The 23,200-nt window shown below is 36.2% G+C and overlaps 1 protein-coding gene across 2 annotated transcripts; it reads right to left on the minus strand.

The window, feature by feature from the left end:
• Positions 1-3,292: 3,292 nt before the first annotated feature.
• WTAP (Wilms tumor 1 associated protein) lies at positions 3,293-22,852 on the minus strand. Of its 2 annotated transcripts, XM_010193767.1 has the most exons (7): positions 22,819-22,852; positions 22,676-22,731; positions 18,358-18,416; positions 16,452-16,579; positions 11,401-11,579; positions 6,419-6,573; positions 3,293-4,507 (listed from the first exon to the last, which is right to left on the minus strand). In XM_010193767.1, the coding sequence occupies exons 1-7, from the start codon at positions 22,846-22,848 to the stop codon at positions 3,924-3,926; spliced, it is 1,191 nt and encodes a 396-aa protein (XP_010192069.1). In that variant the 5' UTR covers positions 22,849-22,852; the 3' UTR covers positions 3,293-3,923. The 2 variants fall into 2 exon arrangements, with proteins under 2 accessions (XP_010192069.1, XP_010192070.1); XM_010193768.1 differs by lacking the exons at positions 3,293-4,507; positions 6,419-6,573 and adding an exon at positions 10,027-11,190 and having other exon boundaries at positions 22,819-22,848.
• Positions 22,853-23,200: the final 348 nt, after the last annotated feature.

The raw sequence follows: 23,200 nt of genomic DNA on the forward strand, positions 1-23,200 counted from the left end.
CAGCGCAACCCTGTCTTCGCCCGCCCTCGGCACCGCCCGCCCCGGCACCGCCCGCTCAGGGGGCTGAGCTTTTCCCAGCTGTGGTTGACGCAGTGCTGCAGCCAGCCAGTTTCCTTAAATTGAAAAAAATAGTTTTTTTTTATCTGTGTAACACAGTATTATAAACCGAACCACTAGATAAAGCTGTTATCTTAAAATTCGGGCCCTCAGGAGTACAAGCCGAGGCGAGACAGCCGCTGAGGACTGGCCCAAGGAGCTCTCAGCAGGCAGAAAGGCGGCCGGACCTCCCGCCTGCGGTATGGCTGCCGGGCACAAAGGATACAGCAGGCACAGCAGCCAGAGCAAGCTCTGAAAAACCTGCCCGGCAAAGACGTGTTTCTATCAGTTTACTGACAGGACCGGCAGAGCTTACAAATACCTTTTTAGCTATTTTGTCTATGACTTAAATTTTTTGGTTCCTTTCTGTTCTTTTCCTAATCTTGTTCACATCTTGTTCCCAGTCTCTCTTCCTCTTGGTAGCAATTCAATGGCCTTTTGTGCTGATGAGAATCCTTCATTTGGGTTCCTTAACCTCATCAGCTAAAATAATCGGTATAGTTAGTGCAAAGTACTTTAAAGGCCCATTAAAAACTAGTTCTCCAGAAAGATCAGTGAGGAGAACTCTTCCCTCAGTTAGGAGGCACTCTGCAGATAAGACAAACATTTGGTAAAAATTGAACTGCATGGAAACCATCTCTGCTATCAAAAAACCCTCAAACTTTTAGTTTTGGTCTTTTAAAATAAACACATCTATTGATCTTACAGAACGCACATTTCTCAGACTCTGAAAACACAAGTTACAACAATTCAGTGGGGGCTAGGTCTGAACAACCTTGAAAATAAATTACCTTATATTTGAAATTGCTAGGAAATCCACCTGGAGAGATCCACGCAGGGAGGCACAGTACAGTAGTGTGTGTCTCTCCTCCCTCCTCTTGAAGGACCCTAGAAAACCACATTATTTTCACCTGTCAGCCAGCGGTATTCTCTGGAAATGTGAACAGTGGAAATAACTGCTTTATCAATAGCTACAATAAAAGGAGAATTGCCCAGAATCAACAGAAGGTTTAGAAACAAGATTTCCCCCTGAATACTGAAATTGTATACAGCAGGATTTAGGCAGTATCTAATTTTAGAGAATAGTATGTTGTATTTATTGGTGATCAGTAAAACGTCACGTTTTGTTAAAATGAACCAACCACATTCAGGATTATTAAATGCCATAACATAGGCATTGACAGCTAGGCAACAACATGACTATTACTGGTTTTAGCATTTCTTTATGTATTATTATACTGCAATTCACCAATGCTTTGCAGTAAGTGTTCCAAGAAAGCAAGTTAATTATATGACACATTTTGTTATGAACTGGTGCAGTTACTCAGTTGCCTTCATTTTGAAAATGAACATTAAAACAAACAAAACCTCCCAGCCTGCTTATTTAGAACATACCCTCAAAAGCAGAAAAAGACCTTGCCTTACAATTATGTTCCTTCAACATGCTACGCTAACTTCTCGTTCGAGGGTACAATCTGTATTTCTATTTTTTTAGCTCTTTAGTTAAGCTTTAATTATTTATTATTTAAAAATTAAGTACCACACACTCATGAGAAAACTAAAATCATCTTTATATGAGGTTAAGACATAAAATTTTTAAAGTCCTATAGTAACTGACAGATTTAAGTAGCTAGCTGTCACCCTCTGAAAGCTATGCATTTTTTAACCTTAGCACAATCAACAGCAATTACAGTAACTCCAAAAATAGTTTGCATACTTCAGAGTCTTTATAGAAGGTGAAATGGTGTCTACCATTTTCATGGCATGAGTTACTTTCATATTTGAAACATGATCAGATTTCCCCAAGGGGCTTTTTACCACCTATATTATTGGATAAATCCATAGTTACAATCTATTATCAGCATTTTGAGCTTCTTACAAATACTGTATTCTACCATGTGCAGAATCCAGGATGTACATATACACATGGTATGGATAATCAAGCAATACGATACTAAAACCAAATATAATATCACTATCAGGGATTTTTGTAAACTAGAAATTACTTTGGGTGCCAGGTGCTGGTACTTTTTTCTATAGATACTTGTCACTGCCCTTTCATGCATCCAACTACTGACTGCTGTTTTTCAGGCAATGAGGGCTAAAGTAATGTTCAAAAAAACAACCAGGGATCATCAATAGAATTTACTACTAAGTGGTTTAAATACATTTAAGCAAACCCTAAGAAATTAAAGTACCAGTGGTACCTGGGCTAGCATGTCTCTACCACAGATGACAGCAGCTAGTAGTATTTTAATTACATCCATTTGTCTTGGACAATACTACTGCAGATGCTAATTCTTGTATAACACACCACTTTAAAATGGTACCACAGAAGCCCTTCTATAATCTAGGAATTTATAACTGTAAATTTGAAACAAATTCAAGTATGTCCTAGAACTCTGGAGAAATACCCCTTTCAAACAAGAGTCTGTTTCAAAAGTGAATTGCAAAGCTATAAGCTATTTACTATTGTTTTAGTAGCTACATATGAGAATTTTATTAGTCATCTGATAATTACAAGATTCACAGGTAGGAAAGTGTTGAAACTACCCAAAAGTATACTGACTAGTACTTTTATTTTTACCTATGAAGAGTGCTTAAATGCCAGTGCTTTTTGATCTCCTTGGCTGTGTGCTACCATCACTAAATTGACAGAAAATAACCACCAGAAATTCAGGTTCTGAGAAATTCCTAACTCATTGCTACTGGACAATAAAGCATGCTTCAAGGTAATTTTTTTCATTCTCTGCACCTGTTAAGAAGTCAGTTCCCTCAGGCAGGCATTTAAAAACAACAGGAGTTATATCTGGTTTAAGAGGCTGAATTACTAACTGCTTAAAATTTCATAGTTTAATTTGTATATTTACCTGTTGGATATTTGTAGCTTTTTGTTGGTGGTTTTTTGTTGTTGTAGTTTTAATCTTTAGAAAAGCCAGGATGCAACTCTTAAGATTTACTTTTATTAACTCTTTTTTTTCCTTTATCTGCCAATAAGGACAAAACCTGTAGAATAAACACTGTATCAGGCTGGCCTGAAATTAGTACAATAGTACACATCTGTAACTTCAGGCATTTGGCCTAAGCTGTAGCAGATAGGATTGACACAGGAACAAATTCAATAAAAAAACCCCAAGTGTGGTAAATATACTGCATACAAATAAGCCATGTAAGCCAATGCAGAACAATGAGGAGATTACATTATTAAAAGTTTTTATTTAGGTTTGGTCAGTACAGGTAAGATAATATTGGAGTCACAGAGCAATATGCATAAACAGGATACAACAGTTCTTAAAAACTGAGTAACTATGCACACAATTCAAACATTCGGTCACCTAAGGAGAAAATGCACAGATGTATGGTGGGAAAAACTGTAATTAACACTGAAACTACTACAGGACTCCTTCAGCAAGTCCATCTTTTAGTGATAAAACTACTGTACTGGGCAAACTTGGCAGTCATAAACCCACAGCTATTATGACAAGTCTTGAAGGTGGTGTAACAGTATGAGTAAGAATGCCCTTACACAGCACAGGTTCTAGATATACACAGATTTGTACAGACATCATTTATGTTATACTTTATGGAAATAATTTCCATTTCAACTTCACATTAACTCATATAAAAATAACTTGAGCTACACAAACGTCCTTTTAGCAACATTCAACATAATTAACTGTTAAAATTTCCAAAGTGGCAGAGGTATTGAAGCAAAAAGAAACCCACAAAAAGGCAAAATTGTGACAAGTATGCACTAATTTAAACGGTTCTGGACAGTATCCTCTCCCAATTTAAATGACACTGTATAAAAATGTTGCAGAAAAACATTACAAAACTGAACCCTGCACATTTACACTGGAGTCCAAACCATTCTGGACATGACGAGAACCCACAGTTCTGTTACCTTTCATGCTCACTGTTTTCTCCTCTTGAGGGTCATGATTGGAGTCTGTGTCATTTGAGTGGTGAGTGAGAGAGTTTTCACTGCCAGTGGGAGAGTCTACACTTTCATACCCAGTACTGAGCTGGTTTATGTAGCTACCACCTCCTCTACCAGTTCTATCTTCAGAGTGGTTGGACAGCTTATTACCATTCCCTGGAGAAGCCGGGAAGTCATCCTCCGTGCCGCTACCCTCCCTATAAAAGCCAGGCCCAGACGTCCGCTGATGGGAGGCACTACCATTGCTTGGTCCGTTTGCCAGGCGGCTGCAGTCTTTACCCACAGCCTCTCCCTGGTCTGTAGGCTCAGAAGACGGAGTCCTGCTGGTACCTGGGGTGGAAGCCTGGGACTGCTGCTGCTGGTACTGTGCCAACTGCTGGCGAGTCTCCTTCAACTGCTGCTGCAGAACTAGAATGGTACTCTGCATACCCTCTACCTCCTCATCAAGCTGGATGATGAAGTCATTCAACTCTATATAAAGAAAACACATTTGTTGCAAATACTTAATAGCCTGTACACAGCTTGAATTTCAGACAACAAAATTTAAAATCCTACAACCCAACATTTTATGCTGAAATTTTTCAATAGACTATTTTTCAGCCATCACATATGCACTGGTTTTGATACTCTGCCTCTGAAGGAGGAAATGCTTAACTATCATCTATGTATTTTTTACACTGCTAGTCAGAATATATGAGAAGAAATTAATTTCTGGGCAAGAAAGGAAGATATTTGGAAAATAGCTCAACTCCAACAATTAATATTTTTGCAAGTAGATCCTCATGTATCTACTTGGACTCAAGTATAAAACCTTAGCAGAAATACTGTAGAAGTGACCATGAATCACATCTGCATGTAAGAGATCTAAATAATTACAAAAGCCTATTCAGTGACAAAAGAAAAAAAAAAGTATTTTAGTCACACTTCAATGAAGTTTCAGCTCTTACCATTTTAAATCCTTTAAACCCTGCATAACAGAACACTGTACGAAAGACTTTCTTACCAACAGAACTGTTAACTAATTTCACAGGATGCTTCAGTACTTATGTACCAAGAAAAAGGATTTTACAATTAGGACTGCATTTTGGAGCAAAACAAAACTGACCTGAAAACAGTAAAAGAAATACTGACTCCCTTAAGTCTTCAATTTAACTAACCATTGATATGACAGAGCAAGTAGAACACAAACTGATTATTGTAAAAATTCTTAAAATTAAAGTGTTCTTGAATCTATGGAGAAAAAAATAAGATTTTAAAAAAATCATTGCAGGATTAATATCATGCTTGTTTATATGGGGAAGAAGCAATAGGGGCTAAGAACACATCTCAGTTCTGGAGCTTACTTTACTATGCTGCATTCAAGAACAAATTTTTCTTTAAATGTCCATGCCTGCTTCAATTATGAACTTGATAAATTTAGATTAAGTGCCTTATCTAAATAGCAGTTAAGAAGCAAAAAGATGACTATTCCAACAACATGGAATTACAGAAAGAGTACTTTATCTTAAGAATTCTGGTCAATATTATTTTATGCTGCTACTTTCTCAAAAATACGATCCTATGCTATGTGTGTGGGAAATTTATCCTCAAAAATACAAGATATGTCAGACTTAAGTAATGCCAAATCAAGTCTATGCTACGTTACAAACTTCAGTTGTAAACCAAAAAGACATCCAGGTTTATCTGATATCTAAATAGCTCATGTCCCGGGACTTCCTGTGATGATCAGGTAAACTACTCTAACATTCTACAAAAATAACACCCATTCCATGCAGAACTCTAAACTGAAGACTTTTTAAATCTGCATTTTCCCCTCCATTTAAATTATGCAAGAGGTCAGAGTTTATAGGTTATTTCAATTTAGGTTTACAAGGCTGTAAAATTTGGACTGTGAAAAAAATGGTGAGATATTTTAGTTCATTTGAGTTACTTAACAACAACAAAAATCTATTCGTTGTTCTTAAGCACTGTTAGAAGTTGATTTCTTACAAATTTCAAAATTAGTCAGAGCTAGCAAGAAATATTCTGTGCATGCTTAGCTTCATGCAACATTAACAGCTTTCATCTTACCATTTCACCAATAATGTGTGCAGTCTAAACATTCCCTATTAAATAGCAAGGCCTACAGTACGAAATTTTGACAATTTCCAATTCAACCACTGCAGTACTGGAACTGCAAATCCCACCAGTCCCCCAAACTTAAGGTTGTATATATATTTATATATATTTCTAATTAACTCTACCAGTGAAGACTTAAAATTGTCAAATTTTATTCAATATTGCCCTTTCATTCTGGCAAAGACGGTTTCACAGTATGTGTATCATGAGGAAATTAAACTAGAAGTGCAAGGCAACTTCCATTTTCTTAAAAAAATCCCTTACCATCCTGACTGCTTTTAAGTTCCTCACTATATTTCTTCTGCAAAGCCAACTCTGCCTCAAGCTGTGCAATACGTCCTTGGGACAGCTGCCTTCCAAGCTCTTGATTCTCCTGGATAAGCATTCGACACTTCGCCATTAACTTTTTGCCTGTTTGGCTGCAAAGGAAAGAGCCATCTATCACAAAATGATTATAACATCTTCAGTAATCTTCCTCAATCACAATTACAGACAAAAAGGAGATGCAATTTCTGCATGTTACAATTCAAGGAACATTATGTCTCAACGTAATTGTCATAGCAGAAAGTCTCCCTATAGTTACCACGTGCTGCTCCAATGCCAGGTGATCTTCTGTCGCTGTCCCATAAAGTGGAAGGCAAGTTTTAGTACTGCAAACACGAATAAGCATATTGTTCTTTTTTTGACATCAACATCTGGATTATCAGTACACACAATCTTGCATGTGCTAATCCTCAATGGAGGTAATTATCTGATTAAAGATGTGCCTTGTAATTTAGAAGATCAAGTACTGCATAAAAATTACACACGTAAATTGAATTACATACAAAAACTTTCTTCGTTTATTGCACTAGTAAAATTTAATTATTAAATTTGGGTGAAGATAAGAAAGTAGCATTGGGGAAAATACTCAATCCCATGGTTTTTTTTTTCATATTGACAATTCATTTTTCTTTAAGAGGCTCAGACATTCTTTTGAATGCGGTCCAGGTATTCTTGTTTAAAAAAGCAGGTGTCTATTTTTCAACTCAAATTACATATTTGACAGTAATGTACATAGTCTGTTTCATGATTTCTACGGTCAGCTTTCCCTAAGCATATCTTGCATGGTGAGGAGAAAGTTAAACAAAGTTAAAAATTTGAAGAAATTAAGGAAGGAGTGTATTATTAATCTGCTTCCTTTAGAATGACAGACTTCAGATCATGAGCAATGATCATTAGGATGTCCAGTTTCTGAAAGAAATGGGAAACAGGCATGAAAATAGTATTTTGAACTGACAAGATTTTCTTTACTAAATAGGTAAACATCACACATCTTTAATCTTCATGATAAAAGTTGCATTGTAAAGCATTATAGGAAGTAGTATGCAAATTAATATATAGGCAATACAGCTGACTCCATAAAAGAAAAATTTAAGTCCTTTAAGACTCTTGGTCTGCCAAAGTCAGGATAGCAACCACAAACAGTTCTCCTTTTAACAGACTCAGCGAGCGACATAATGGAGCTGTCCTCTTTTCTACAGAAAAGAGTAACCTCTACCAAGGAAAAAAAAAAATCCACCCAAACTTGGAACAGGTTTATTGCGAATTCAATGGCAGGACTTGCATTTCTCTTCAAGAACAAGAAGGTAATTTAATTTTTTGTTTGTTTGCTTTTAAACAAGACAAAGACTGAAAGAAGTGTTGAGGATTAAAAAAGTAAACCAGGAAATTTCTGCTACAATTCACAGCCACTGTTCTCTCCTGCAACCAAAATACCCAAAAGAATTTAAAATGGTAATTTCCTTATCCACTACCTTTTAAGCATTCAAGCCTTAGACAACTTTTAAGTTCTGTCAACTCTGCCCCATTTAACATTCTCCGACTGACTTTCCCACATCTTTCAGATGGGCTGCTCCAGAAGGAATCTGGCTGTGTAAAGTCCTGGAAGCCTGAAACTCTAAAGGCAGCAACCCGTTTTCTTTCTTGATGTGATGTCCAATGCCAGGTCCTTGAAGTTTAAATTGTGCTGACCTAATACAGTCCAAGTCGCATACTTAGGATGCAAGTTTCCTTAGAGATGTTCATTCTGTGCAAAGCAGGACCACTTTGGAGATAACCAATGTAACATATCCCAAGAGTTATTAGGCAGACATGCAATGATTTTAGCCATTTGCAAATTCCTGTTACTGCATTCATCGTCACTCTAAGTCGAAGAAGTTCACAGTGCTTAAGTCATTTAATGCTTTTTTCTTCACAAAACAATGTCAACTGTAGAATTAGCAAGTACCAGTTACCTTGGAACTGGAACAATTTTAGAAACCCAGTAATTTCTTCATGTTAACTCCTGCCAAAACGTAAAATATTACCTGTATAGAAATTTGCATAGTCACCTATAATGCTATTTCTTCCCATGAAAATTTTTTCCAGATGTTCTGAACTAGTACAGCACCAAGTAACCTCCCCTTGCAATTTACAAAAAAGACAACACATGCAAGAACTTAAAATCCAGTAAGTATTAAAATAACTCTTATTAGCTGTGAAACTAAGTTTGGCATTGTTTTCACAAATCCTCTTGAATTTACATGCAACAAAACCTGTAAGAATACAAGTGGTTAAATTTCAGAAGACTATAGTGTTTGTTGTACCAGGCTTACTGCAAATGACCTTTCTACTACTTTTTAATCCAAGTGTATACTCTATGTTTAATGATGGCTGAAATGGCTCAGCATAGCCAGTCCTCTGATTATGTGCCCTTTTATTTCTCCCTCCAGACATGAGCAATGATTATGCTGTACACTCTTATCCATTGTTAAGGCCCAGAACTAATAGTGCTTAGGGTTGCAGTTAACAGGTTACCCTAAGAACACCAGTTAGGGATCTGAATAGGAGCATCATCTCTTTCAAAAACTAGGTCAGATGGCATGAAATAAGAGTAGCGGTATACAATTATGGACAATTAAAGCAATTAAAGGGGTGGGAGGGAGTGAGGCAGGATGCAAAGAGAATAAAAAAAACACCCTATAAATCTTTTACATGAGTCACCATTTCTTTACCTTTCCAGAAATAAAAATCAGTAAAATCTTAACCCAGTTAATGAAGTCAGCTTCAGTTATTTACCAGGAAATAACTCAAAAATTTTCCATATTCCAGCCATTGCACATATGAATTATGCACATTCACTGACTTAAAATTTTATGATGCATATTAAAGTATATTGTAGCTATAGAAATAACATCATCTTTCGATGCTTTTGCTTGAAAGAAAGTGGTATGCTACTTATCTCTCCTCAGTTGTACAAATGCATTTACAGCCTGAGGACTTAAGAAAACAACCAACCTGTATCTAAATGTATTGAACAATTTTTTGAATGCCAAGTTAAAGAAGCGATCTGCATGGCATACCTCTATCCGCACATCATAGTGAGCTTTACAAATGACTTGGTAACACATTAAAAATTTATTAATGCAAGTCTTACCTCCGTTTGGATGCTAGATCATTAAAATCTTAGATACTGCTATAGCAAAATCATTCCAGATATATCACTTTTAAAAATAAAGTTTTTCTGTAGGTTTTTCTTTTCCTGTTAAGTCATTACTCATGTAAAAAAAAAATAAAGCTGCGTAAGTACACTACTCTTCAATCCCATATTAACCATCTGAAGCACAAACAGTTAAGATACTTCCGAGTTAAAAATACGTATACTTTTTATGTTAATAAAAGTCATCAAAACAGTTTGAATACATCACCTTCTACGACAGCTGGATGTCTTTTTTTTTTTAATTTAAACTCAATTTTCTAGGATCAGGAGTCATAAAATGTTGCCCAACGGTTTTGAAAATCAAACCCTCAGATTACTAAATAGATCTCAAACCGCTAAGTAAAAAAAGAAATACACAAACGCTATACCAAATCTGCATTTCAGTTTATACACCTCAGACATGCCACTCCCAACTGTCCCAGAAGACTACTCTTGCAAGTGACTTGGGACAACAGAACGGAGGCATCAATAGAGTAGCAAAAGCTCCTTCACCAATTCCCACCAAGGAAGATTCATGCATTTGAGGTTTTTTTGGTCTGTTAAAATACTGACTTTGTTTTCAGAGAACGAGACAATGCAGAAATAACAACCTGTTCAATTCTCGTTCATCCCAGGTGTTTCACAATATAACAGTATAACCAGTAGTGTTCCTTGAACTATATATTACAACTATTTCAAGGCACATTTTATATAGAAGTGCAATACAAAAAAAACCCCAGGTGTACAAAGGAATAAAAACACCCCACCAACACTGAAGACAGTTGCCATTGTGTGCCTTCTGTATCAAGCATTTAAGATCAGCTCTTAGTAAGAAGATCAAAAAAAATTCTCATTTCTGCATGAAAACATGCAGTGAAATATTTATCACAACTAGTTTTTCTTATACATGCTAGTTGTGATCAAATATATATTGCTTCCAACAATTTTAAACCTGCAATTAGATAGAATGTACATTTTCGTACAGTCCTAATTTTGAGGCATCCACAGTATTACCAACCATCCAGAAAACAGTTCGTTATTTAGCAACATTGACTTAAGGCTCCATCAAGTGCTAGAGAGCCCAGAGGCTAAACAGTCAAATGTGTACACTACCACTGTTGTGGCATCAAATAGCACTCTTGTGGCTATTCAAAACTGGTTAGCAAGTAAACTCTTTAACGCAAAATTCACCTCATTGAGTTTTGACCCAGCAGTTCAGTGAACAAGCAGGAAGTCCACAGTCTTATTGGCAAAACTGACTTACAGTGTCTATAAGTCACTAGGCTCAAGGTTAAGAGCGAAGCATATTCCACTTCTACGTTTTACGGGAATTTTACATGTTCAATTCATGATTTATAATCTCTAGGTTCTCTCTCCTCCAAACTGTCTGTAGACACAGTGTGCCACAGACTTAAGACTTCTGTTTCTCCCTCTATTTTCTTCAAATAGAACAATTTTGCAAATGTCTACATGTTCTAGAAAAGATTTTTTTTCGAAGATGGCCATTTCTTCAGAATAGTCCGACGCCGTCAGGCCTCTGAAGCAAAGGGGGAGAAAAAGCTGAAACACAAGGTTCATCTGGTAAGTTTTACATTAAGCATTACAAGCTGGACAGTATAAGAATGTGGCTTTTGCCTCAAAACGTCTGAGTCTTGGTGTGGAAACGAGTACTTGGCTGTCCCACCATAGCATTCTCGTAGTGGGACTGTCAGGGAAGTCTTGACTGGGGAGTATTTGTTTTGTTTACCTATCAGGCGTAAATTTCCAGGCACTCAGTTCATTTTGGGCTTGTTCCAGTTTGTCTTTAGTCTGTTCCAGTTCACCTTTCATTTTTAGGAAAAACAAGTTGATGGCTGGGTCCACCATTGTTGATCGTAGTTGGGCAACACTAGGCTGCTGGACTTGCTTGAGGTACTGAATCTGATTCTGCATAAAATAAGACAAAAGACTGTTATTCATGCAACGTTAAGAAAAAACAAACATTTAAGTCATTTAGATACAATTAAAGATAGTTATTCCAAAGATAACATCGAGGAAGCTTGCCTTCTTTCAACACTGTAACCTGAAAAAGGCAGGATAAAAATCACTTCTGCCCATCTGCACCCTATCAATGTGAATATTCACCCAGTTCCCCTTCTACCACCTGCCAAGCCTGAGCTTTCAAGGCTATTTTTTTCTCCCCTCTCTCTGCTTCACACAGTTTTCTACATGTCAGTTTACATTTGCCAAAGCAATGACTGGAGCATTAGAGTGCTCCCTTTTATATCTGCCTGCACTCTTTGGGGAGTGGAGGGAGAAGTATATATGAAGACTTATCTGCTTAAAACAGATCACTAATTTCCACTTAACTTCAGTGAAATTATTGTGGAACATTACAGCTAAAATTGACAAGTAATATTTTTAAGCAAGTACTAAAAAGGTTTTTACAAGCTTCTAAGGTTTTTTTTGCAAATGCAAGTCACTTACGATAGAAGTTTGTATATTAATTTTTAAACAAAATAATTTAAAAATATTAACATCAATTAAAGTTACTTTGGTTTGATTTGATTCTCTTGCAATAACTACAAACAAAAAGACTTCTAATTTTATCATTTATAACCCAGAAGACTTAAAACAGTTAATTTCAAACTGAGTAACTGTAAGAGGATTTATTTTAAATACAGCATTTGTCAAAACTTCTGTGTACTTAAACAGGATTAACTTTTTTGAACGTTTCTTATATTTTTATCCTATCACAACAATCTTAAATGTACTAAACAGTATGTGTTTAGAAACCAGCTAATCAGCCTACACAGAGTGTTCATTGTTAAATTAAATTTATTATGCTCCTTTGTATCACCCAGTTCTTCATCAGCAAGAGGTGAACAAAAATACGTAAGATTAAAAAGAAATATTAATTGAAACTCGAGGGCTTTGCCTCCTGCTGCACACAAAATCTTGCAACCAGATTCATAGCAATGAAGTTTCACTGACGAGCAGTATAAGGCATCACCAGCAAAATGGAGAAAAATCTCCCTCCACACTTTGCTTCTGCTTTGCACCTGGGACAAGCAGCACAGTCACAGGCACTGTCAGTTTCACCATTTTCCCGTAAATATAGTTACTCTGTTATGAGGACTTCATACTTTCTCTTCACCATTACTGGGTAAATACAAACATCCTATTTACCTTAAAAATGTGATTTCAGGTCACTTCTTGACTGAGGACAATGTATGTTTTCATTTATATACTGTTAAGTAGCAACAATTCTTGGATTTATTTCAACTAAGTGATTTCAAAGGTACTGAAATAACGGAATTATTTTCACCTACTCCACATTAGTTTGGTATTATAAACAAAAAATATTTAGCTACTTAAAAAAACCTGAGATAACCATCATACTTTAAGCTTTAAATAGACAAATTTTTTGTGTTCAGAAAGAAATACAAAGGGAATGAAGCACTGCATAAAAATGTTTTAAAGAAATAAAGCACTCAAGAACCCACCTACAAACATTAAAAACAGGAAGTCCAAATGAAGATCATCCTAACATTTCTTGGATGGCATTTACCCCATGGATCTCTTGCCACACTGAATGCACAAAATGTTGCTCACTGAATAAAGATCTATTTTATTAATTTTTATTGATTTTCTTCTTCTATCTACTCAACTTTGACACCTGCACTACTGGAAGCATTTCAACAACCTATCAATTCTTTGTGAGAGCTAGCACTAGTAGAGGGTGAAACAGCTCATTTAACAGATGTCTGTACACATACAGACACTCCAGCTGGCAACATATTCCAGGAACAATTATGCCACAGCAACATGGTTCCAAACCTATTTTTAGGCAGGCATCACTGAGGAAAAAAAAATTAAAAAAAAAAACCATTCCTTTTCTTACCTAAGCCCAGCTCTGTCCCTCTTCTACTGTCAGCCTAAGAACTGAAACAGATTCCTTGAAGCAGTCAAAGAATTGTTGCCACCTGCTCCTCACTCATGCCCGAACAGCACTAAAACACCCAAGAGGACCTGGCTGATTCTGTTCAATGTCATTAAGTTTCATCTGGGTATCTCTAGCTTACGCTCCTAAGCCAAGCAGAAAGCACTTGCAGTCCCCATATAACAGTACTGTAGAAAGAATTTACTCAAGCTGAGCAACTCTTGCTCATTCCCTCCCCAAAGAAAGAAAATTTACTCCTCCAGTTCTTCCAGTTCAAATTTTCTCCATCCCTTCACAAGTGCTTTCTCCAGTTTTAACTCCAGAGTTCTCACCTGTCAGGCTTTTCATTCACCCAGACCTACCAGCCTCCTCCCAGTAAGACAAACTCTCAAAGCAAGCCCATACCTCTTAACCCTTCTGCCTACTTTCTTATTCCATTCATCTTCCTGCTTAGCCAGTCCAAGCCTCTCATTCAATTTAAATTTGAATGTGACCTGAATGTGGTAAGTTTCTAAGTAAAAAACATGTACTGAAAATACATTAAAAGTAATATGAACAATAAGTATTATATAGTAAATATTCATCTGTAGCTTTCAAGAAATTTGACGCCATAGATGCTCAGCCTTTCTAATTAAGATGTGACAGGAACCATTAAAAGCTTACATATAAATAACTGTCATTGGTATATTTTAGATATAAGTATGGATTATAAAAATATTAACAATGCTAAAATAAAGTTATTTTATGGACTAAAAATTAGATGTCTCAATTATATGGTGAAGTTTTTGTTCATTTATGGAATTATTTAGCAATCTACAGCTTAGCTTTGCATCTCACCCAACATGATTTAATTTTGCTACTGTTACTGGAAAAAATACAATTTTCCTCCTTCAGAGCTTCTGGAAACTATGTGCATTTAAACTCGAAAACACTTGAAGGTGCCAGTGTCTCCATGACAGCTTTTACTCCCCTTCTTCAAGGATGCATTTTCCTACCTCCACGTACTATGGAGGAGATTACATCCTTGATGTTATTCATGTGCCAATACCTGGAAAAATACAAGCCACTTGAGGGTGTGTGTTTTTGTTTCTTTTTGGTGGGTTGTTACCCTCCCATTATATATTTTTTTAAGTACACAGAAATTAACAAAAACTCCTCAGTTCTTCTAAACAGATGTTCTGCAAAGCTGATGCATCATAACTATATAAACATCCGTAATAAGATGCAACCAAAAATCCTATAGTCTTCATGATATCATCCAAATTCATAGTCTTAAATACTTGAAATTTTTGTTTAACTCATTCTTTTAGAAATAGGGAGGAAGAAAGGTAGAAATAGTATAAAATTTTATTACAGCGAAAAATTTTTTCATCTGGAGTACTGGGTCCAGTTCTGGGCGCTCCAGTACAAGAGAGACGTGGACTTATTAGGGTAAGGCCAACACAGACCATGGAGATCATTAAGGGTTTGGAGCATCTAACATACAAGCAGAGGTAGAGAGCACTAGGGCTGTTCAGGCTGGAGAAGAGAAGGCTCAGGGGGATCTTATCAATGTGCATAAATACCTGATGGGGAGAGTAAAGGCAGCAGAGCCAAGCTCTTCTCAGTGGTGCACTCTGAAGACAATGGGCACAAATTGAAACAGGAAACTCCACTTAATCGTAAGTTAATGCTTTTTGCTGTGAAGGTGGCTGAACACTGGCACAGGCCACCCAGAGAGGTTTTGGAGTCTCCATTCTAGGAGATGCTCAAAACCCAACCATGCAGAGTCCTTCGTAACCTGGTCCAACTGACCCTGCTCCGAGCAGGTGGGCTGGATTATAAAAACTGCAAGTCCCTTCCAACCTCAGTGATTCTGTGATTCGTTTTTTGTTGCTGCAAGTAAGCTTTACCCGCTCTTTTTTTCCTCTTCATACCAGTGCTTACTATGAACTAAAGTTAAAGTCATCTTACCATCTTGAGAACAGTGAAGATAATGTTAAGTGTCACACTACTATACCTGAAAGCTCTGAAAACATACAGGAAAAAAGAAAGACTAAAAGAAAACAACAGAAGAAAGAATACTAGTTACTAGTTTTGCACAGAGCTTGTGTTTTCCATAAGAAAAACACTCAGGAGTATATCACAGAAACTAGCAACAAGCAGCTTTTTATAGTCTCTCAGGAACTGCCAAATTAAAGCAGCAGGTAAAAGTTACGTTAAGGTAATCCAAAGCATAGAAGACAGAAGATAGTTTCAAGAAACCAAAACTAATTACAGAAGAAAAAGTCACAAAAAAGCCACAAATAAAGAAAGAGAAGTAGAAATAACAAAGCATTCAGCACAAAGAACATCAGCAATCCTGAGCAGCAGAACTGCCAACTTCAAAAGAACTTCCTCTGAAAAAGTCAGTAACTCTTTCCCCTACCTAGCCAAACAGATGTAGAAGCTTACAAATACCTTGTTATCCAAATCCAACGCACATATCGGCCTAAAACCTCCTAAATGAAACCTTAAACTCTACCTTATCCTTAAATTTCAATTTGTTTCCACATCTAATGTCAGAAGTAACACTGTTAGTAAATATTCAGCTGACAAATGCTAGAAGTAAGCAAGCATGGCTCATGCAAGAAATTAGCGTGGTTCTGAAGCAGAATTTCTTTCAAGCACAACTGCTGCTGAAAAACAACTGAAATAACTAGTATTAAAAAAAGCAAACTTTAGGAAGTGATCTTTACTATAATTCAGTGAAAGTTTAAAGTGCTCTGCCTTTTCTTTAAGCACAGAAAGCATGATGCTATAGATACATCAAAAACACAGCACATGGATACTGGCTCAGCTCAAAAGCTGATATTCCTGTAACAGTCTGAAAACACTTATCTTCTCTAAGTACTTACAGTACACTCTTGCATCTCCTGTTCCTTAGTTGCCAGCCTCATCACCAGAATATTTTCTCTTCGGGCAGACTCTTGCTGTTGCTGTTTCAGTTTCTCTTCAGATTCTCTCAATCCCGTCACATCATTAGCTAATACAAGAAATAACACACAAAAAGCACTTTTTATAGCATCCTCTCATGAACAGTTTTTAAAGACAGCTACAAGAATCTAAAAACCAAATCCATAAACAGCAGAAGTGTCATAAATACGCATGACTATAATAATCATAACTATAAAAAGCATAAATAAGAGAAAACAAAATATCATTAAGTATTAGAAAAAATTGACAACGGTTGGTTTTAAGGAAGGATCAGAAAGATGTATTTAAGGCTTACTAAACTTTTAAAAAGGTTTCCGTATTTATATAGAAAATAACTTAAATGGCTTACTCAATCATCTACTATTACTACTTGCAACCTGAAACTCAAGAAGTTGGAGCTGTCCTGCTATCTCTAAGAAATGTTGAGGCCAAGATGGGAAAGGCTGGGGGGAAGTCTATACTCTGGCAAAAAGCAATCCAGTTTGTAAAACTGCCTGTGCTATTTGTGGTCAACCCTCAAACTGGTCTCAGCACTCTGAGTAAACAGTAAGACAGAGAATTTCAGAAATGGCAGTTCAGTCACAACTAGAATTCTTCTGATCCATGAACATTTAGGAAAGTTTATATATTAAATATGAGAGAAGGCAGCACAGCACATTTCCAAGTTACTCAAATAGGAACATGCGGACACGGCCTGATACAAACCATATGCATTCAACTCTGTTATTTCTCACATATAAAATGATGGAAAGTTGAAATACTTAAGATTTTTTTTTCCTAATTCCTCCAGAATGATAGGCTGTAAATATAAACTAATAACATCACAAATTGCTTTAGGATAATTATTTCTAAATAACTCTTTGGAGAGAATTCAATAATACTGATCATTGCAAACTGTATTAGAATTTCCAAAATTGAAAAAACTGGGAATGTTAAAATAAATAAGTTATCTGTGTTAGGACAGTTTCAGATTAGAATGAAATCAACTGCTTACATCTGCTATATTTTAGTCTCCCCAAAAGTCAAACACTACAGGGTGACAGCTGAAGAGGGATATTACAACAGAGAAAAGAAAGAACACCCATTCATACTGACAGAAAAAAAATCCTTCCAAGCCAGCAGTACTTTCAGCATTTAGACTGAAAGGTGAGCAGAAGACTGGAAAGAGCCCATCTCTAGCTGCCAACACAATTTTTAAAAGTGAGTTAGGATTGGCGATTTAGTCACTTCCAGAATGTATCCACCTTTTCCCATTTGAGAGCAGGATGGTTTCCCCATATTGTCGTCTGAAAGGCTGAAGTACAGACCAAGTTTTAAAGATCACATAAGACTAACAATCAAATAGTTTATTTGCCTAATGCAGTAAAACATTACTTGGCGACTCATTTTAGACCTTTAACTCTGCAAACTATTCCTCCTCCCATGTGGCTTACAATCCTGTGAGACTACTGAAGGCACAAACATTGAGTATTTTGTAAATGATAATGCTTCCTTTCTAATGGAAAAGTCCTGAAAATACTCCTATTTGTGGGGTTATTATTTTGAGACATTTTTTTTCCCTAGCAGTCTGAGTACAAATGGTCCTACAAATGCAAAAACTGACTTTTTAAGATGCTGTGCAAGATCTGCAAAGAAAAATAAGTGGCTGAGAAAGTTGGGAATAGCTGAAAACTTATACTAGTAAAAACAGACTTTTTTCTGACAACTAACATACAGATTATTATCTCTTACTTCTAACAGTTTCAGAAAGCACAGACATTACTTGAACACTCTGCTTTATAAAAACATTCAGGTGACTCGTACCATTTTGAAACTTGGTGAACTTACAATTAAGGTCTGTGTACTTGCCCTCCAGAGCTTGCACATACGCTTCATACTGTTTCCACCTATTGCAGAGACAGAAAAAAATTTTTTGAAGCTCGGTTTATGAAATCGAGACATCTCATTCCTAATCTTTCAGAGTATACTTTCATACAATAATCAGAAAATGTCAAGAGGAAATTATAAAACTGCATAACAGACAATTCTAGTTTTAAAAAAGTTTTTAAAAACATGGAAACAGTTACATCCAATTTGCATCTCAAAAGGATAAAGAGGCAGCTGTATGTTATAATACCTAAAATTGACATTTTAAAACTTACTGTAGTATTTTGAACAAACATAGGGATCAAACACTTATTAGTTATCTGTGAAAAGTACCTAAGATACATCTCAAAGCAGAACAATTCAAATAAAATTCTGTAACAGAAACCATAATACAAAGACAGTATTAAGTCTGTTACCAAGCAAACAACAAGGCAAGCAGAAGTGTATTACAGTACACTAGGACTAGCAGTCTAGGTTAAGTAATTATACCAGCTCATTCAAATCAAGACCATACTCTGATTATATTCATCAGCCAGAAGCCGAACAGTTTAATAGCTCATTGAAGGCATGTTATTTAAGTGATTTATCCACAGTTGGAAAACCTCACACTTGTAAACAACGTTGCATTTGATACAAATCATCAAATCAGTAGTAAATAAAGTCTGCAGTAAAGCTCAGCATGACATACCTTACCAACAAAGCTTCTGTACCAACACAATGGTGTCCGGGGGAGTGTGTATGCATGTTTGGTTTTAAAGTACTTTGCTCCTAACTATGTGTCTTCCTCATAATGGAAAAATTACATAATATGAAACAAATTCTTTTAATAGCTTACCATTACAGAAGGGGAAGCCTTCTGTTCCCTCCTCCCAACTAACCTTTTTCTCCGACACCTATTTGATGCCGGACTCATCACAACTGCTCTATTTTAACTTCATAACCTACAACACCATCATCTCAATCAAAACTATAAAACATAATTCTACAGAACTTTTTATCATTTAGTGAATTCAAATAGCTTATTAAAAGGTCTAAAAAGCATCAGATCTGCAGTATCAAGTGAGATCGCATCACTGGGAAAAGCAAAAGTAAACACAAGACTTCTTCCTTTTAGAAGCAACAAAATTTTGCATCTCTTCAGCTGAACATGAAATCAGCGTGAATTAACTCTCAAGCTCTGTAAAAAAGAGCAGCTGTATTCCCACTTAACCCTCTGCTCTAAACAGAACACCGTTAGAAGGAAAAGTTTCACCCTCTGACCACTGAAAGTTCTATGCTAGTTCAAATTTCAATCCCCCAAAAGTAAAATCGAAACAGTCTACTATATATCAAAACCAGAATGAACCTAATTTTACTTCATTTAATTATTTCATGTAAGAGTTGGTCTTCAAATACAGCTGCAAAATTATTTGAATTCTAAGTTACATTTGGAGCCTGAAAACAACAGTTCTGACAAAATCATCACATACGTGATGTCAAAATCATCACACACGCATCATGGTGTGCCCTGTAACAGGAATTATACAAAGAGCAAGTGTAATGAAAACTTAAAACACAAGTTAACTAGACATGGCAAACCACTACCAAAAAAAAACCAACAACAAAATCTGACACAAACCACACAGCCCGTGATCACCAAGAACATCAGAGAGAAAACCTCTAAGTCACCTCTCAACAGCTGCTAGTATGCAAGCAAGAAATGAATTTCTAACGAAGAAAATCTTGAGTCTGCTAGGTCATGTCATGGATTTTTCAAGTCACATGCCTGCCAGCTTTTCTAGAAGCACGACTCTTCAGGCACGTTTTGTCAAAAACCTGGTGAAGACTGTTGCAGCTTCATTTCAAGCCAGTCTACAAAACTGTACAGAATAAACTTGTGGTCACCACAATGACATATTCAAAAAGAAATCTTAACCAATCAAGCTATCAGTTTTAAAACTTGAACTTTTTTCTACTACAGTAACTTTACTTTCACACATATGCATTGTTCTCAATTTTGCTACAACTTCAGAAGATCTCAAAATAAATTTTTAACTCTAGCAATTGAGCTGGTTTTCACCTCACTTCAGGCAAACCAGAAAGTTACCATCTACAGAGACAAAAATTAGAAGCAGTCTTATTTAATGCAATCAGATTAAAAAAACAAAAAAACAAATAGACTAAAGGCATTAAAACAAAAAGTGATGTAATAAAAGTTTAAAAACATTCACATTGATGAAGGAGACCATTCTTATCAATAACTTCAGCTCAGGAAAATAAGCAAATATATTGGTAGGCCCTTACTGAAAGGGGACCAATTCCTTCTAATCAGACTTGTGGTTGTAACTCCTCATCTCATGTGTACGTACTTTTGTAGTGATCTCTACATGTTATAAAGCAAAAGACTGTTTCCTCCTGTTCACATTTAGTTAACAGAACTTGAAATGAGCAAGGCTAAACCACATACTTCATGGAAAAGTGAAATTGGGATTCATGGGACAGGAACTGACAGAAGAATTAGTATTTTCTGCATTTTGTATTTTGTATTAATTGCACAGCAATGATGATGTATTTCCTAAAAGACCAAAAGCAGATGACATGCCCACATCTTAAAAACCATTTGCCTCAACAAAGCATGGATAAAAAAACATGCATTCCATATAATAAGACATGCTTTTCTATGTCTGAAAGTAGTACAGATGCCTTTGATTAAAATATGATATGCAAATAATAGTGTTGTACTTTATTCCAACCTACAAAAAAAAGCCAGCAGTTAGTGTAGCAGCTGCTACTTTTATGTGAAACCACAGTTAAAGGTGAACTTATTATAAATCCATTAAACATACACCCCATTCCAAGAAAAAACAAGTGTTTGTAGGACTGCTTAGTGCAAACACATAAAATGGACATGGTCAAAACAGCAATTACGTTTCCACTTCTGGGTATAACAGACAAGTAATCTCCTTAAATCAATCAAGTGGCCTTTTTGAGAGCACAAGTTGCTTTGTCTACACCAAGAAGATTTGCAAGCAACACAGCTGTCATTAGCAAATTCCTTCCTGTCTCTTCATTAACAGTTTAGCTGCTGACAGTACTTCACCTCCTTGGGTGTATTCCACAACACTCTCACTTGAATATAGGCTGGAAATGGATCTCTTCTATGACAGCAATTAAACATTGCAAGTTACAGAAACTGACTACAGTTACACGTCTTTTTTGTCATTGTTCTTTTCACACTATCAATCAGAAAGCAAGTGGCAGAGAATCTATGCTTTGATACTTTGGCAGAAATTTTATAGCTGGAAGCAAGTTCACTATTCCTAGGGATAATATTGAGTACAGAAACTTTTATAAAAAGGTTCACAAGGCCTAAACCACTTCACATCAAAGCAGCATTTTTTCCCTACTGTTTAAATACATCATCCTAGATAACCAATATCCTATCCTTAAACATATAGAGCCAGATTATGTTGAGTCCCCTGGAAAGAATAGTCATGCCAGAAGTAGCTGGCAGGACAGTTTGCCCAGGAGTAGCTGATCACATATACTAAGTGTTGCGCTTGCAGCCTCATGTATCTACACAGTTCAGTCTCTGTTCTATGAAATAGCAGTATTTAACTTAAGAGACCCTAACAATGTTATTACAGTGTACAAAAACACAAGAGCTTAAGTTTACCAAAACACACACAAACTACTCCAGCAGATACACAGATGACCCACAGATGCCTAGTTTAGTTAGCTCCTTGTTTACAAGTCAAGAAATTCAGGTGCACAGAGACAAGTGGCATGAGTCAGTTTCTTTAAGCAGGTGGTCTGTGTGACAGGATTACCTACTGTTTTTTCCATGGTGACACCTGACTTTCTAAAAGGAGAAAAAGATGGCCAGGCTCCTCTTTATGCAAGTTCCAGGCGATGAAAAACTCATTTTAACATTTTACTCTTGGTATCTAAACATGCTAAGACAACTGTATGGACTAAGAAAACCTAGAACTTACTGCAGGAGTAAGGAGTTGACATTTTTCTGATGTCTAACTTGCTATCTAGCAAGGAATGTAAGCAACTGTATCTCCCAAAATTACAAGTGAAGGAAAAAACTACAAAATATTTTCAGGATTTGTCTCTCCCTCAAACTATATTTAAAAATATTTGAGACAAGTGAGAACTTCACAAAAGATATATATCATAAAAAGGATAGTTTTACAGAACTAGGATGTTAAAAAAAAGCAAAAAAGGGATGTCACACATCTTCCATTAAAAGGTCTATAAAATTTTGAGAATGAAAAACTGCTTTTTACTTTACCTTAGGATAAGCTCGTCTCTGGGTAAAACCTTAAAATCTGCTTCACTAAGGCGAACCTATGGAGCGAAAGGAAAAGCACAACTTATCAAGCTATCATGATTACCTGGTGTGGTGGGGGAAGTCACAAGTATTTTTAAACATACCTTCTTTGGGAGAGGTTCTTCATTCGTCATTGTGAACTCTGAAAGGGGAGGGGGAAAAAAGGAGCTTTATTTAGTATAGTTATTAGTGTACAGAAAATACTGAACAAGTCAGAAACTTGTACTTCCAGGCTTTTTTTTTTGTAACTTGTAGTATTAAACTACTGAAATACTGTTTCACACAATGCAGCATCAAAGTACAAAACGACACTACGACAAGTTTGCTGCTGTAATCTAGATACAAAGTCAACAGACGCATTTTTTTTTTAAAGTTAACCAAAAGTCTCTTTAGATGTCTATAAAAAGTCCATCAGCAATCAATTCTTCCTATGTAACCAAGCAGAGCCACCCAACTTAGTCTGTATTTGTTTAGCTCAATCTCACA

This window comes from Mesitornis unicolor, unplaced genomic scaffold (assembly GCF_000695765.1).
Source record: "Mesitornis unicolor isolate BGI_N332 unplaced genomic scaffold, ASM69576v1 scaffold45071, whole genome shotgun sequence".
NCBI lineage: Eukaryota > Metazoa > Chordata > Aves > Mesitornithiformes > Mesitornithidae > Mesitornis > Mesitornis unicolor.

Excerpts from the sequence above, each read along its gene's own strand:
- WTAP (XM_010193767.1), bottom strand. The coding sequence starts at position 22,848 with ATGACGAATGAAGAACCTCTCCCAAAGAAG. Across the intron at positions 16,580-18,357 it reads CAAGTACACAGACCTTAATT|CTAATGATGTGACGGGATTG; the intron begins GTAAGTTCACCA and ends TTCTTGTATTAG. Across the intron at positions 4,508-6,418 it reads ACTTAAAAGCAGTCAGGATG|AGTTGAATGACTTCATCATC; the intron begins GTAAGGGATTTT and ends TTCTTTATATAG.